The 16,917-nt window shown below is 37.4% G+C and overlaps 1 protein-coding gene across 4 annotated transcripts in view; it reads left to right on the top strand.

The window, feature by feature from the left end:
- The window catches only part of astn1 (astrotactin 1), a 267,683-nt gene continuing 250,766 nt past the window's right edge, over positions 1–16,917 (top strand). For all 4 annotated transcript variants that reach the window (XM_056239481.1, XM_056239480.1, XM_056239482.1 and 1 more), the window contains exon 1: positions 1–569. In XM_056239481.1, the coding sequence (XP_056095456.1) occupies positions 278–569 (292 nt within the window). In that variant the 5' untranslated portion in view covers positions 1–277. The remainder of the gene's footprint in view (positions 570–16,917) is intronic.

Here is a 16,917-nt window from a genome sequence, read left to right as displayed (position 1 = left end):
TGAGGTGGAGAAGCCCAATAACGGGCTCCGTTGCTGCGCTGTTCCGCCTCTCTCGCTGTCATCACTAAGCCGAGTCGTGTTATGATGACAACAAGAATATTTAGCCGTTGGATGGAGAATATCTGAATCTTAAACCCTGCCTCTATCGTGTATTTTCACGCAAACATCTAGATTAGTGTTATTCTAGCGCACTCCCCGGTCCTCCTCCTCCTCCAGCTCCCTGTGTGCCACTGACCGACTGCCGCAGCCTGACAACCGCTACACAGTCTCCGGCAAGATGCTACTACCACACTCCGGTATGCTTATCGGCGTTCTCTGGACTGTCATCTTCAATTCATCTGGGGTAAAATGTCTGAACGGCGAAGAAGATCAGTCTCAAGACATGGAGTGCAAAATGAAAAGCGTTACGGTATCCGCGTTGCCGTTTTTGCGAGAGAACGACCTGAGCATCATGCACAGCCCGTCGGCCTCCGAGCCAAAGCTGTTATTCTCCGTCAGGAACGATTTTCCGGGCGAAATAGTCGTTGTTGACGACTTGGAAAATACCGAGCTCCCGTACTTTGTATTGGGTGAGTGCTGTTATTTATAACCAATTTAAATGATTATTGAAGATATATACTTGATTGTGATAAACTATTGTTATTGTAAATGGAAATATCAGATGCAGGCCTAGTGCAGAAACTCAAATAGGTCAGTTCTATTATGTTTTTCGTCCTGAATAATACGCGGTAAGCTGCAGATGTGTGTCATTTGCGCTATAGGAAGCATGATGTTCTTTTGGCAGGGTGAGATATGCAAACAGTTGCTATAATTATGAACATGCGTAAAATACAGCTCTGATCCTATACAGACTAAGTGGTCACTGTTACATTATTGTGAGAAAACATTCTTGTGTAAACTTTCGTGAAGTTTGTGCCATAGTTTCACCTGTTGTGAACTCTAAACACACACACACACACACACACACACACACACACACACACACACACACACACACACACACACACACACACAAAAACAAGCAAACAACCACAGCAAAAAAAAAAAAAAAAAAAAGTATCTAAGTATTCTAAGTTTGGATCAAATTTATTTTACACAAATGTGTCAAGCAGTCTCATCCTCCAGTGTTATATTAATGTTTACAACAACATTGGAGAACAGGGAGTGTTGTAACACATTTTGTTTCAACATCTGTAACTCAGTGCTTTTGATATAATGTAACTCCGTGCCTTTGATATAATATAAACAAAGTTGAAGAACTTTGATATTCAATAATTGTCTGCTGTAAACCAGAAGAAATAGTTTAAATATGCAACATTCTGTATCACTAAACCATGTGCCTGATAATGCCTGTCAAAGTGTGCAGTTGTTACTTGCATGTTGGTATGGACATTGAACTGAGTTTGATTACCACATCTATATGGTCACACTTTAGTTTAGGGTCCAATTCTCACTATTAACTATGAATTCTGCCTCAGTAAACTCCTAATTACTGCTTTTAATAGTTAGTAAGGTAGTTGTTAAGTTAGAATATGGTCATGCAGAATTAGCCATTAATATGTGTTTTATAAGTAGTGAGAATTGGACCCTAAACTAAAGTGTTACCATATGCACTTTAGTATATATATACTAAAGTGCATATATATATTCTTGACCTTCCCAATTCTTGTGATGTAAAAAAAAAAAATCCAACTTTTGTTTTGAATGCTTTAACTGTAATTTAAACTAAGAACTGAATACTGTGTGGAGGAAATACTGTGTTCAGCATTTATCACAAGCAGCTTCACTGGCCGCTGTCCATTGTGCTGAACTCTATATGCTTGTCTGCCACTCAGTCCGAGGTGCAAAAATAAGCTATGAGTGGACAGTTGTATAAGTCATTTCAAGGCAATCAGATATAGTGTGAAGTGTCTGTGGCTGTCATGGAAATGGAATAGGTCTGACATTTGTGCTGGGGTTGACTGTTTATTTGGCACTGCCATAGCATTGTCAAATATGTCATGTTGTTTCTCACTTTAGGGATGTCTGGAAAAAAATATTTGACAGGAAGTAAACATGGGGAAATGGCAGATCTTTATTTTTAAAAGAAAAAAGAGTATTTTGCTCAATAGTGACTTTAGACATTGATATTGCCTCCTAAGTTTTAGTGATTGCTACGCCATTGCATTTATTCATAAAAAAATATACATACATGATAGATATATATTCTAATTTCAATATTTATTGTACTTTATAAAAATAAATATTTGTGATATAATTTATGCTTACATAGACGCTTGCAAATTTATGAAAGGTTACATCTGGGAATAGCACAGTTTGATCTGCATACAGTGATATTTGAATGCACGAGGACCTGCATATTTATAACTAAAAATCCTTAGAGTCTAAAAAATGGTGTCAGCATGCAGAGGTAACCAGATTTCAGTTTGTTAACAATGTTCAGATGCGACTGCATTTTTCATAGCACAAAGTTCTCAGTAGTCAGGATTTTAATACTTACAGAATTCAAATAAGCTCCGCGCTTTAGAGTGCATAAAACACTCAAAAATAGCATGCGTCGCCTCTGCAGAAACCCGCTGGTCTTTATATAGGCCAAAATAGAATTTTCTAGGTTTTTGGAAACTGGGAAACTTAAAAAAAAAATCTTTATCATAACTTTTTATTGTGAATATATTGGATTTAATGTTTGAAACCAGTCTCAAGTTTTTTCTAGCTTTTCTAGCTTATAAACTGACCAAACTCAATGTTCATTGTGGATGGGGGTCCCAGAATACATACAGTAGAAATAGGAATGAACAAGAAATATCCAGTGAAGTAAGCCATTTTTAGTTTCTAAGATCCGGCATGAGATTGGGGTGGGACAATTTGTTTCTGTCCAATGGGTGACATGGGAAACCTGTTTGCAAACCATACTATATTCTTTCTGGCGTCCTTTTTGCTTTAGAAATTCACATTGGACTCAGTGCTTTTTAATTTCTTTCAGACAGACTGCACCTTGCCTTACTTCATAAATCTCACTCTTGCTAGATCATCTCCTCTGTTCCTTCAGCCTCTACCTCCTCCAAAGGCTCTTTGTTTGCATAAGATTGATTGGAATGATCATGAGGAGTAATTTCAAGTCGGTGTTATAAATGTTGCCTAAGGTGTTTGCACGTCCCTCCCTTTGCTCTGTGGTCTTGTTTCCTGATTATAAATGCAGTCTTTACAGAGCCGCCACTAGTCTTTGAACAAGCTATTTTTAATTGGATACATTAGGGTAATTGGTATGGTCTACAGATGCATTCACAAACATACGCACACACACACACTTTCACTTGCTCTTGCAAACACACATTTACTTAGCTCTCTAAACGAGGATACACCAAAGACCTCTTTTGCTTTTAATAACTTCCAGGGGCAGACTATGGCAATGGGATTCCCGGAAGGGAAAGTCTGTAGAATTAAAGTTTTAGTTTTAGACTGGGTTTCACATTTAATTGATTTTTGGCTAAGAGTCACACAGAGGCGTTGTTGAAAAGGTATTAATTTAGACGAGTGCAGACAATGCTGACACCTGCCTCCACGTGTTTTAAAACCTAATGATGAAATTTGAAAAGAATGGATCCCTGAAGCTGATTCATGCTAATCTTGTTAGTTTGTGATGTCATGAGTTATGATGTCACTGCTGAAATTTAAAGTTTTTTCGAAAGCTCACCGAGGCTGCATTTATGTGGTGAAAATACAGTAAAACAGTAATATTGTGAAATATTAGTACAATTTATGTTTTTTATTTTAATATATTTTAAAATGTAATTTATTCCTGTGATGCAAAGCTGAATTTTCTGCATCATTACTCCAGTCTTTACATGATCCATCAGAAATCATTCTGATATGCTGATTTGCTGCTCAAGAAACATGTTCTTGTTATTATCAATGTTGAAAACAGTTGTGCTACTTAATATTTTTGTGGAAACCATATTTATTTCAGGATTCTTTGATCTACAAAAAGTTCAAAAGAACAGCATTTGTTTCGAAAAAGTCATTTTTGATTGATGCATCCTTGCTGAATAAAAGCATTCCTTTCTTTTTTTTTATGTACTGCTTCTTAACTTTTGAACTGTATTATTATTATACTTTATAAAGAAAATAGGAGATTATAATTGATTGTGTTGTCTGACCTCTCCTATAGGGGTGTACTGAAGTAAAGTAAATACAATAAGATAAAATGATCCTTGTTTCGACTCTCTCTCTCAGTTAAATCCAGGATTTAGAGGTGAGATTTACTGTGTGTTTGTGAGGAAGGTTTTGCGAGACAGCACAGGAAGATTGTGTGGCAATGAATGGTTTCCATGGCAACAAGAGCTGGTGCTTAAAGGATGCCTTGTAGAGTGGTGACATTACGCTTCCACCTCAGGAAAGAAACAGCAATTTTACATCTGAAAAGAATCAAATGTAAATTTATCTTTTAGTTTACAATCGCAAGCATTGGCTTCGGGTCCCATCTCTGTCACAATCGATGTATTTAAAAAAAAAAAATTCTAACAAGCAGCTCCATGGTGTTTGCACAGTGCGATTATAGTTGTCTTAGTTTAGGAAATGCCTTTGTTTTGACTGAATCATAACAATTGGAAAAATTTGAATCCCTTGTTGTTTATTTAACATGGGCAGGACAAAGCATGTAGGCCTAAGTATTAAGACAAGCAAATGGATGATGTCCGATTTTGCTTTCCGTCACAGTTCACAGTTTACACTGCTGTTTAATTTTCAATGTCTTTAGCCTTTGAGTCCCTTCAGTTTCCCTCAACAACAGAAACTACATTCTCAGATTATGTGGAACAACACAGCTTTCAGGAGAAAATAGTCCATGATGACTTTGAACAACATCCCTTTTAAGAACAAAGTCCAGGAGATACGGTGAAGAATTTTGATCGGTCACTCCTTGAATCATCCCAAGGATGACACTGTGCTTCGAGTGCCTGCATATGAGAACACAAAGCAAACCTTGAGGTATTCGCAGAGGAATTGAAGATATTTATGCACACTCACGTGTTGTCAGCAGGGCCATGCACAGGACAAGCAAACAGAATGAGCTTGGCTTCTGCAAACTTTATTTTGAAGGAAAGTGCAGTTGCATTAACAGGCTGATGGTATAATGTATGACACGCCATGTGTTGCTACCTGTAGTTCTTTGAGCAAACAGAGAAAAAAAAGACATCATGAATCTTCAAAAAAAAAAAAAAAAAAATTCAGCGATTTAATGACAGATGATGAAAGGTTTAACTGGTCTTCAGGACTCTTTTGTTATATTTTGATGCATTTTAATTACTGTTTATGGCTGTGACATTTACTTATATTTAACTTTTATTGTTCATAATGGCTTGTTTAGCACCTGGGGCTACAATTATTATTATTCTACACAGGTTCTACTATCACTTCAATAGTTTTAGCAGGTAAATAGATGCACCATTTTAGCAGTTATGTGCAGCTATAGCTGGAGGGTAGCTAATGATTTGAAACCCTCAAGCAATGCTTGCATGCATGCTTGTTTGCATATAAAATTGAGCACATAGTCAATTAAATTGCCCACATTGGTAGTTATAATTCTAGAAACATTCTTCTTTCTAACATGTTGTTTTATGGTTTGGCTTTTAAGCTATAATGCATTCTATAGAAGCAGGCGGGAGCACTGCAACATGACGCAGTCAGTGAGAATGAATGCACTTCACTACAGCTCTGACACATTTGACATTATTATATGAAAAAGTTCTTTTACAGCTTTTTCAAGGGGATTTTCATTGTCAGTCTCCTTTGTTCACTTAAAATAAAATGAGGTGCCTAGGTGAATCTTGATGGACTCTCTTTGTTAAGAAGTTCAATGTCAAAGCCCTTGTGTTTCTAAAATCTCTAGCAGATCCAGCATAACTTCTGTTAGCCAACCATATCCGTTTTAAAAAAGAGTGTCTGAAATGACTAGCAAATGAATTCCCTGTCTAGCCAGGGTCAGGAGATTGTTCGATCTGTGTGCAATCCTCCATTTTTTATTTAATACTGATATAAAAATGTTGTGGGGCAAAAAAAACATTGTGAATAGTTTATGCGCAAGCATGGAGATTTATCATAGTTAATATTATCAATTAATATAGATTTTAAGTCGTTTTGTTGTAGTTGGTTTTGTGTGAAGTCACGTTTAGAGTGATCATTTTTTCTCTGGTGAACTTGGACACTATAGAATTCAGTCTATTTCTCTTCATACAAATGTGCATATTTTACAGAAGCCCAGATTTATCTGCACTAAGATGTATTGGAGGGAATAAGTTATGTTCAATGGCTGAATGAGAGTCAAGTCCTAATTTTTCCTATATACCTTGTGCTTATGATTTTCTTTTTTATAATTTTGAGCTAAATTAGTTGATTAAAAGCATGTTTCACCCAAAAAATGGACAATTCTATCAAAAAACAAAACGATAACCTTATTTTATGTTCTACAGACAAAAGCCAGAGGGTAAATTATGACATAATATTTATTTTGGGGAAAAACTGTGAAAACCAGTGATATTTTAATCACAGATTTGAGTTGTCTAGTTGCCCCTTTTTTGAGAAGACTACATCAGATGAACTTACTTGAGCCAAATAAGTTTGTTTGGGGGGGTCAGTAAGATATATATATATATATATTTTTTAAATATTTTTGAAAGAAATCTCTTATGCCAAAGCTGCATTTACAGTATTTGATCAAAAATACTGTAAAAACAGTAATGTGAAATATTATTAAAATTTTAAATTATTGTCTTCTAATTTAGTATTGTGATGATCTGTAACGTGATGCGGTGAAGGCAGAGAGGAGGCTGGATCCAAACGCAGTGTACACGCTTTATTTAAACAAACTATAAACTTAAACAGAGACTCAGAACTTGGAACAGGAATCTTTACACAGGAACGACCAACACTCACGTTAATCCTGGAACAGAACATACATTCAACAACTCACAAAGACAGGGCAGAAACACAGGGCTTAAATAATCAGGGACAAACGAGCTAGACAGGATAACAAGGGGGCGTGGTTAACAAGAAACACCTGGGATAACTAATGGACAAGACAGGGAACCACTAAACATGACAAGACACAAACCCACATCGTGACAAGTATATTTGCTGTTTTTTATATTTAAATCTGTAATATAAATGTTTTGTAATATTATTAATGTCTTTACTTACCCTGACTTCGTCATACTCATATTCTAGTCAGAATGTGAGTCTGATACTGCTCCATAGGGCTTTGATTATGAGGCGTGTCTTAGCCGAACCAGAAAAAAAAAAAAACCTGCCCTCAATTGGATAGACCTACAACCAATCAGAGCAACGCAGTAAGTGACGTGTGTTGAGCTACGCATAGTTGTCAACAGAACCCAACTGCACGCACACTGGAAGAAGTAGTAAAATAATGAGTGTTGCTTCTTTTACTTGATCCTCCATGAGTGCGACCAAAGGAGAAACCACAACGACCACAGGGTTTTCATTGCGTCCCATTGCGTCCCCTTGAGCCAGCTGATAAATTAAACTTTTGCCGAATCCCGTAGGAAGGCAGCAAACACATCTTTCCGATCGACAAATGCCTGGATTGCAGTTCTCTGTTCGTCTTTTAAAGTGAATGCGCTGTCGATTTCTTTTACAACAGGCGCAATAGCGGAATCTATACATCTCAGTTCTCCAGCTGCAGCCACCTTTGAGGGAAACCAGTTCAACCCAAGCGCTCTTTGATAACGCGATGATTACGTAACTGCAGATCATCTGTCCATCATCGTATAAAGCCCGCCCTGGCAATTTGATTGGCCCGACTAATTCTGAACCGATCATAATTACTCCTCAATGGATTGAGTCCAGACCGAACTTCCCGACCAAAAAATGTTGTGGCCGGGATTCGGGCTGGCATCCAAGCTAGTCTTTACTGTCACTTTTGATTAATTTAATGCATCATTGATGAAAAAGTTTTAATTTCTTTAAAAAAATAATGGGAGCGTAGATATTTTTGACAATTGATTAGCATTTGTTTTACAGTTAAATTTTACAGTGGATGATAAAGATATGGTCATTTATGATGACCATTAGAAGTAGAGTCCCACGTTTTTGAATCTGTTTTTCTGGCTTAATTCATAGTCTGAACTGCGTACCAGCTGCAGCTTCATTGTCCATGCTTTACTTGTGGCACTTTAGAACAATGAAGAACCCTATAAAACATCTAACAGCATAGCCAACTGTCTGTTCTGCTTGTATTGATCTCTAACGTCAGTGGTGGATTTGAAGTGTAAAATGTACCGAGTGTGTAAGAAGAGGAGAGTGACCCACACAGGGATCTCTAATGGACACTTCCCACCTCCACTCACTGGGTACTTGAGCTGAGTGTGTTTTTTCCCTTGCCTTTACGAGCCACAGTTCATCATCTTCTCAATTTGCCGCAATCTTCACTTGTCGACCTTGACATCCTCCCCTTATTCACACAACTTTGAAGAATCCATGAATGCTATTCAAGTCAAAAACTATGCAAACTTTCAAGAAGAAAATCAAGAAGAATGGGCTGCTTATGTTAGCTCGTTTGCATAAACTTGGACTAAAAGCTTACTAATGAACAGTCTCTCTTATTTTCCTCAAATAAGAGAGTGAGACTTCATGATAAATGAAGCTTGAAATTCTAAAGATTAGAGGGTTTTGTTCTTGACATTGTGTTTTTTCCACAGTGAATCTGTGATGTGTATTAAATGAAACCCAAACTCGGATGCCGCCTGATACGATTTTGTATTGATTTGGAGTGTTTCTGAAGACTCTTGAAGTGGTATTAGAATAAAGAAAGATGATAATCTATCTATCTATCTATCTATCTATCTATCTATCTATCTATCTATCTATCTATCTATCTATCTATCTATCTATCTATCTATCTATCTATCTATCTATCTATCTATCTATCTATCTATCTATCTATCTATCTATCTGTCCGTCCGTCCGTCCGTCCGTCCTTACAAAGCAGATGTTTTTAACCTGCCAATAAGCAGTGGTTTTATGATTAGAAACTTCATACAAGATGGAGCGGCATGTAAGGACACTTGGGGAAGTGCAGCTGTACATCATATTTTTGATGGAACATTTCAACGGCTGTACATGATGAGATGAGCTGTATCTGTAATTGAAAAGTGTACCAGTGAGAGCTTAGTAAGAACTTTTGAGTGACACTAGCTCTTGGATCTGTGGGAGTGACCCTGTTTAATGCCAAACCAGGAACAAGGTGTCTCCTCTATCACTTTCCGAGAGAACACCCTCAAATGTGCTCATTTAATACTTTCCTCACAGTGATCCTGTGCTCTTAAAAAAGTATATAAGCCTATATTTCCATATGCTACACCTTTCTGCCTCCATTTCCACCTCTTTCTCCTTCAACCACTTGGATTGCAGACCAAAGAAACATTCTATGTAGGTTTCAGGCTTTTTTTTTGCCACTGCTCTGCACTGCTTGTGGAGAGCCCAGGCTAATGAGATGACACAGAGGGCGCACTTGTCTGGTCATGACAGGAGCTGAGATTGAATAGAAGGGCTTATGGTGCAGGTAATGGGCATTTCAGCAACACAATGGTATGGTGAGGTCATTCAGCCACATGATATACAGCCACAAATGATGTGTTGTGTTGATTCCTGGTGAGGTGTGTTGGCTTTGCCACATATATATATAAAACACCACCATTGACAAAATAAATGTTAAAAAAATAAAGCAAACCAACATCAACACAAAACATGACATTAACGGATTTATGATTTATGCCCCAAGAAGAATGTTTTTATAAATAAATATTCCAAAGATTATAGAGGCTACAGATTATCTCAGCACTCCTTGCTCTTTTCAGGACAGATTTATGCATTTTGGCATTTCTATTGACTTACAGTGCATTCAAGCTCAACATTTTGCCACTATGTGCTCCCCGAGGATTGAACTTTTGACCTTGACTAGCACCTTGTTCTACCTGTTGAGCCGAGAGTATATGGGAAAATGGGAAAGAAGAAAGAAAAACCTTTATTTAACAATTCTGGTCTCCAGTTAAAATATCTAAACATTCTTAAAACCAGATACATTTGATTACGGAAGCTAAATTGTGTAAAAAAAAATCAATACTTTTTCTTAGCAAGAATGCATAAAATTGTTAAAGTGACAGTAAAGACATTTGTGAAACATTTTTAAAAGTTTTCTGTTTAAAATAAATGTTCTGTTCTATTCATGGGGTCCTAAGCAAAGGTATCACAGTCTCCACAAAAATATTAAGCATCAAATCTGTTTTCAATAATAATAATAAGAAGCAGAAATGTTTCTTAGCAGCAAATCAGCATTTAAGAATGATTTCTGGAGGATCATGTGACACTGAAGACTGTAGTAATGGCTGCTTAAAGGCTTGGTATAATGCCCCTTTTTACAATATGTAAAATAAGTCTCTGTTGTCCCCTGAGTGTGTATGTGAAGTTTATATATTTATATATAATATAATATATAATATATATAATATTTACATCGTTAAAATAGTCCATGTGACTACCGTGGTTCAACATTAATTTTATGAAGCGACGAGAATACTTTTTGTGTGCCAAAAAAACGAAATAGAAAAATGACTTTATTCAACAATTTCTTCTCTTCTGTATCAGTCTACGACGCTCGTTCACGAGAGCGTTCGCTTTCCTCTGCTTGTAAACACAACTCTTTTCTCCTGCTCTTTCTCGGTCCGTGTATCTTTTGGTCATTTGATTTCCTGTTTGGAATGGAATAACGAGAAATGAAATCCAGCTCGTTTATTCGTTTTTTTGTTTAGTTTAAAAAACGAAAAATTAGATTTTGGCTCGATTTTTCATTTTTCGTTTGTGGTTTACAAATCGGTTTATGGGTTCGATATTTCATTTGCACACGTGGGCGGCGCTGAAACGCCCCTTTCATCTGATTGGTCAAACCGCTCCGCCTTCAGTACAAGCTTTTCTTTCTGTCGGGCAGAATAAGAGTATTAATAAATGCACTTTAATAAAACAATGTCTGAAACCACCACTCACTGTTAACTACGCACAATATTTGAAGCAGAAATGTTGCTGGTAATGGGGGCTCTGCGACCTCAGTAATGTGAGCCACAGTAGACCTATATGACAGATTATTTTAGCATGCGTATTTCCCATTGATAAATACAGTGCAAATAGTTCCGTCTCTTTGGATAAAAGGGAAGTGGAAAAAAAAAAATCAATAACTGAACTGTACCATGATAAAATATGTCCGTAACATTAGATGTCCGTAGATGACCTACCCATAACGGTTACATTAGAGTTAGGGGATAACACAGTTTGTACAGTATAAAAATCATGATGTCTAAAGTTCCCATAAAACATGAAAACCCAATGGGAATATATCCTTGTTGTTGTGTAAAACATCCGTTCATAATCTGTGATTACACAATTCCAATACGAATAGCACCGGGAGGCGTCTGGAATAACTGTGCAATGATCAATCCGCATTTTTACGTAAACCAGCTAATTTTACAGTAGGCTATGTCCTTCTCGTATAACACACAAATGGGCTTCCTTTGTGTATTTTGAGTCTCTTTTGTACTTATAAGAAAAAAAGTGAGCTGGTATCGCCGGCGATACCGCAGACCCCAGAGGGTTAACGACCATTAGCTGTAAATGTAGCTACATGATTTTTATTGAAATAACAGTATACTGTTGGAAATTGGCTGTAATTTTACAGACATTTTTTTACAGTGTAATTCTTTTGCACGCATGTGCCAAACACATGCAATTTAATAAGACATTCAAACTGATGTGAACATTAAACAAATTGTTTTGAGATCTGAAAGAAAGTCTAATTTGAGAATTGAGCCAAAGCGATTGAGAAAAACTAAATAGAAAATAGTTTTTTAAAATGATGTTGTCAGAATCATAGTTGTCTCTTGGTATGCCATGCCATTGTCCACTGTCAAATTAGCAATGCTGTTCCAAAAACACTCTTATGCACTTCTATAGTAGTGTATTAATCATTTGACCCAGATTGATTATAGCACTGTCGGTATGCATGTTTACAATCCCACAATTTTTATATTTGTGCATATATGCAGTATACAAGGTGAAATCTTTTACCAGGGTACAGCTATATTGGACAACAAATATGCTGCCAGGTACTCAGAGAAGAATTCAGACAGCTTAGCACACGATCTGTCTTCACCTCAGATGCCTTAAAGCAGCACATTAAAAATGATATGGTGGAATAAATTTGATAACTAGATATGTGAGCGTAACCACATTATGTAGGGCAGGCTCAAAGACTTGTTTATTTAATGGAGCATAGCGTATCGTTTCACGTGCTGTAATATGATTGTTTAATACACATATCTGTAATGGATGTGGCCATTCCAGAAGTGTGCTGACAAATTGTTTTTCTGTTACCTGAAACCAAACGACAAACGTGCCATTGTCATTGTTTTGATGTTTCATTTACAACATTCTCTCTGTTCCAGCCTTCACTAGTCTGCAGCGAGCAAATAGAAACCCAAAATGGTTGACGAGAGTTTTGCCCTAGGTCAGAATGAGATGGTAACATGCCCTTGGAGAATTGCTGCCACTGTCTGTCAGAAAGAGGGTTGGACCATTTGAGGTGAGCAAGTGCTCTTGAAGGTCAGGTCATTGTTTTTCATTTAGTTCATGAGATATACTTTTGTTTGAAAGCGTAGGCTCACTCCCAGCTCAATTCCGTCTGTTGTTTGTGCGCAGAATATTTAATAAAAGCCTCCTTTCTTTCCATCTGCGTGGCTGAACTGGTGATTCGCTGCTCTCTGTGGTATAACTGCGTTGTTTCGCTAGGCACCCAAGGCCCTTGCAATAATGTCTATAATTAGATCACGTTTATTTAGAAGGCATATTTTTTTACAGCTGGTTGCAACAAAGAGGATAATATGTCAGAGCAGATTGGTGCAGATATGATGCTCTGATTATTTCAGATCTGTCAAGATTTTATAATTTACAAAGTTTCAAATGCCTGGTTTGACAACGATGCAACATGAGTGCGCCGCCTTGGGAGGTACAATAGTCTGAGAACTTCAATAAAACAAAGAAGCCTTACTTTTATTACCTTGTGCTGGTTCATGGAAAACTTGCTCAGTGGTTGTCACTGAAAGAAAATACTACAGTACTTGCTAAACCCCCTTGACAATTGGCAGCTTTTTGACACTGTTATAATAGTTTAGTTATGTAATTTGTCAGCTCAGAAAGCACAAAATCAAGGTTAATTATGAATACTACTGCTTCCTACACCTCTTTTTGTCACATTATTATTTTCAAGGTATAGTTCACAGACAAATGAAAAAGTCTGGTATCATTTACCCACCCTTGTCTTTCAAAAACCTGTATGACTTTCTTTGTTCCACTAGACACAAAAGGAGATATTTATAGTGAAATGTCCAAACTGCTACTTTAATGAATTTCAAGCAAGATTTTCAAGCCATTGTTATTAGTGAATAACCACTATTTCAGTCTGTTCCTCATACAAAATTATTGTATGGCTTCATAAGATTTAAAAGTCTATTACAGTATGCCTTTCTGAGTCCCCATCCACTTTCACACTAAAAATATTGCCTTGAAAATCGTTTGACAGTAATTTTATAGAATTTTCAAGTTATATGGGTTTGGAGCAGCATGAGGATGATTAAATTATGTCAGTATTTCTTCATTTTTGGGCGAGCTATCCCTTTCTGTTGATCTCCGGTTCAAAGTGTTCCAATTTATACATAAAAGACTAGATGCGTTTCTGATCTCTGAGAAATGCATTGAAATGTACAAATGGTGTTAAGTTGAAAAAGTAAGGAACCACTGACAGTCCTGTCTCTGCCTTCTCGAAATAAACAACACCAGAAGGTCTTAATAACATTGATAAATCTGTCTTTAACCCCGCCCTGACCAGAGGTTAACCGAATGGGTCTGACATTGAAGAGCACACATACTAGCCATCTGTGAACATCTGTTATTAGCAGGGAAGGAGAGACTGACATGTTAACTTGAGGGGAACAGCCAGGTGAGGCAGAGGGACTCTTGTCAATCCAGTAGTCGGCTAATTGCCAGATGAAAGCTTGAACCGTATCGACTGTGGCCTTGAAACCTAGCTTTATGTTTCCAACCCCTAAACCTTAGAATTAAAACACCTCACTCCTGACAGCTTGGACACTGTTAGATGCTACAGCCAGCTAGCTTTCAACTTCAGACACTGATGAAAGAACTAAAGAAAGCAAAAATATCTTCCCTCTTGTTCAGTGTCATAATGTGATAGGGTAATGCTTTAAAAGCAATCTGGGTTTTTTTACGAAACATTACACATTTTCCAAAGCTTAAGGGAATTTGAAGGCTTAAGAGCTTTTTTGGCATGACCTAATCATGCAGATTTACAGCACATACAGTCAGGCTGTGTATTGCCTGAAGGCACCATGCATTTACATCTTGACTTTATGATACAAAGCTTTTTTGAAGGCATTGATCTGTTGCTATTGAGGATTCCTAAGCCTGTGAGCGTTATTTTAATTTTTTTTTTTTAAAGAGCAGTCATTAAAGTTGACGTGAAATTATTCTTTTCGCTTTTTAATGTAAATCTTTTTCTTCCAAACTGGATAACCACAGATGTGAAAAGAAATGATGGCCACAAGACTACATCTTTTTGCAATGAGCTCAATGTGGGCCAGATCTGACTTACCTAGTTTTTGTCCCAGTTGAATGATACAGTAAATAGATGACATAGAGTGTCTATGGTTTGCCCTGGCTGAAACCCAACCAGGCCAACTTTTTAACTTAAATTTTGAGCAGCAACAGTTTCAGACTTTTTGGAAAGGTGTAAAGAAAACAAAATTAGCCTTCCAGTTTTGCAGGCGGCTTTTCTTAAAGGGTTAGTTCGCCCATTTAAGACATGAAGTTGTATGCAATCCTTACCAGCACTATAGTGCATACACACTGACCCACTCTGTTGTCACCTCCCTGGTCAGAGTTCTGGCCGCTGGAAGTTTTTCAATGAAGTACTCCCGGTTATTTTCCGGGGTCACAAAACTGTGCGTTTTTACGTGAAAAAATGATTTGTGTTTCAAAGCTTGATTAATTTACCACACAAAAAACACGCCGGTCAAAATTCATACCTCAGTTTTAATCTGCACTATTTTCTATCCATTTCTATCAATCAAGTCAACGTCAACAGTGCGTTCCGATCAGCTGTTGATAGCGCGACTCACTGACAACATGTCTGACTGCGAAACTTCTGATGATGAAACCAATTTTAGCACAATTTCAGACGGATCAGATGATGAAAGTAATTTTAGATTTTAACGACAATGTTATTGATTGCAACACAAAACCTCAATTGTGTGTGTGTTCAATCTAATAGTTTTCTCAGCATATTGTACCAATATCCCTATACTGTTTTTATATTAGACATCTTTTCACGTGTTTTATAATGGAGTCTAAACATCAGCTTGTTTACCGTACAGTTTAGACATGGGATCATAAAGTTAGTAAATAGAGCTTACCCGTGGTACTGGTACAGCAAAACTCTTTAATTTTCCTTTTCCTCCTTGGTTGTAATCGTCTTCGCTGAAGTGAGCACACGTAAATCCTTTATTCTGGATATTTTAGCTCCCGCAGAGTAGCCGATGGCAACCAGCCAAAGCTGTCTCATATAGTTATAGGCTATTCGAAACAGGAAAACGATGGAATCTGAACTTTGATCCCGGCACATCCTTGTGGTCACAGCCTGGGAATTTACAAGTTCGCACCATTGTTAATTTAATACTTTTTACGTCGTTGTCAATCGATTGTGTAAACACTATGGAACAGCTGATCGGAACGTGCGCACTGTTGACGTTGACAGCAGCGCAGATTGATAGAAATGGATAGAAAATAGTGCCGATTAAAACTGAGGTATGAATTTTGACCGGCGTGTTTTTTGTGTGGTAAATTAATCAAGCTTTGAAACGCAAATCATTTTTTCACGTAAAAACGCACAGTTTTGTGACCCCGGAAAATAACCGGGAGTACTTCATTGAAAAACCTCCAGCGGCCAGAACTCTGACCAGGGAGGTGACAACAGAGTGGGTCAGTGTGTATGCACTATAGTGCTGGTAAGGATTGCATACAACTTCATGTCTTAAGTGGGCGAACTAACCCTTTAAGAAAAGGCTGCTTATTGTGTACACATGCAGTCGCTTGACTTTGTTTTCTGTCTTCCATATCTGGTTGATGGATGGACCCTAGAGGCAGAATTGCACGTATTTTTTTTAAGGTGTTTATTATTGGCTTTTCCATGTGGCCGAGTACCAGATGGAGGGCTCAAAACTATGCTCCAAAGCAACACCATTTTTGGGGGAAGTGTTTTATTAAGCTGCATCATGGAAGTTATGGCCTGCCACTGTGAGCAGTAATAAATGCAAGTCAAGGTGGATGCTTCCTCGGCGCTTGTATGCACAGTGATACGAGAAGGTAACGATGGCGTCAGTTTTACTGTATCAGTTTGAGTCCTTTGTAAGCATGCAAAGTGGATTTGCTTTGGCAGGGCAGAAAACAGTGTCTTCTCGACATGTCAACAACACGAACAAATGTCTTAGTTCCAGGCCTCAGCTACAACTACAGTGTTTGAGGGTGGGACAATGTAGACATGGTTCATGTAACTAGTTTCTATAACTACACCATCTGCAATCAGATTTTACAGGATTAAAGAGTATTATTTTACAATAAATTACTGTAGTCAGAAATTTACAGTGAAATTAATGCAGGAAGGGTCATTCTGACAAAATTTTGATTTTGATTTTACATTTTGATTACTGTTAACCAACTGCAAATTTATGCTGACATCACAGTCATTTACTGCTCTTGTTTTACTGTGAATTCACTTTATAAAGTTGTCTT

This window comes from Rhinichthys klamathensis, unplaced genomic scaffold (genome assembly GCF_029890125.1).
Source record: "Rhinichthys klamathensis goyatoka isolate OS25496 unplaced genomic scaffold, OSU_Roscu_1.1 h1tg000566l_1, whole genome shotgun sequence".
Taxonomy (NCBI): Eukaryota; Metazoa; Chordata; class Actinopteri; order Cypriniformes; family Leuciscidae; genus Rhinichthys; species Rhinichthys klamathensis.
Note: the sequence above shows the minus strand (reverse complement) of the source record. Positions and strands in the feature narration are given on the sequence as shown.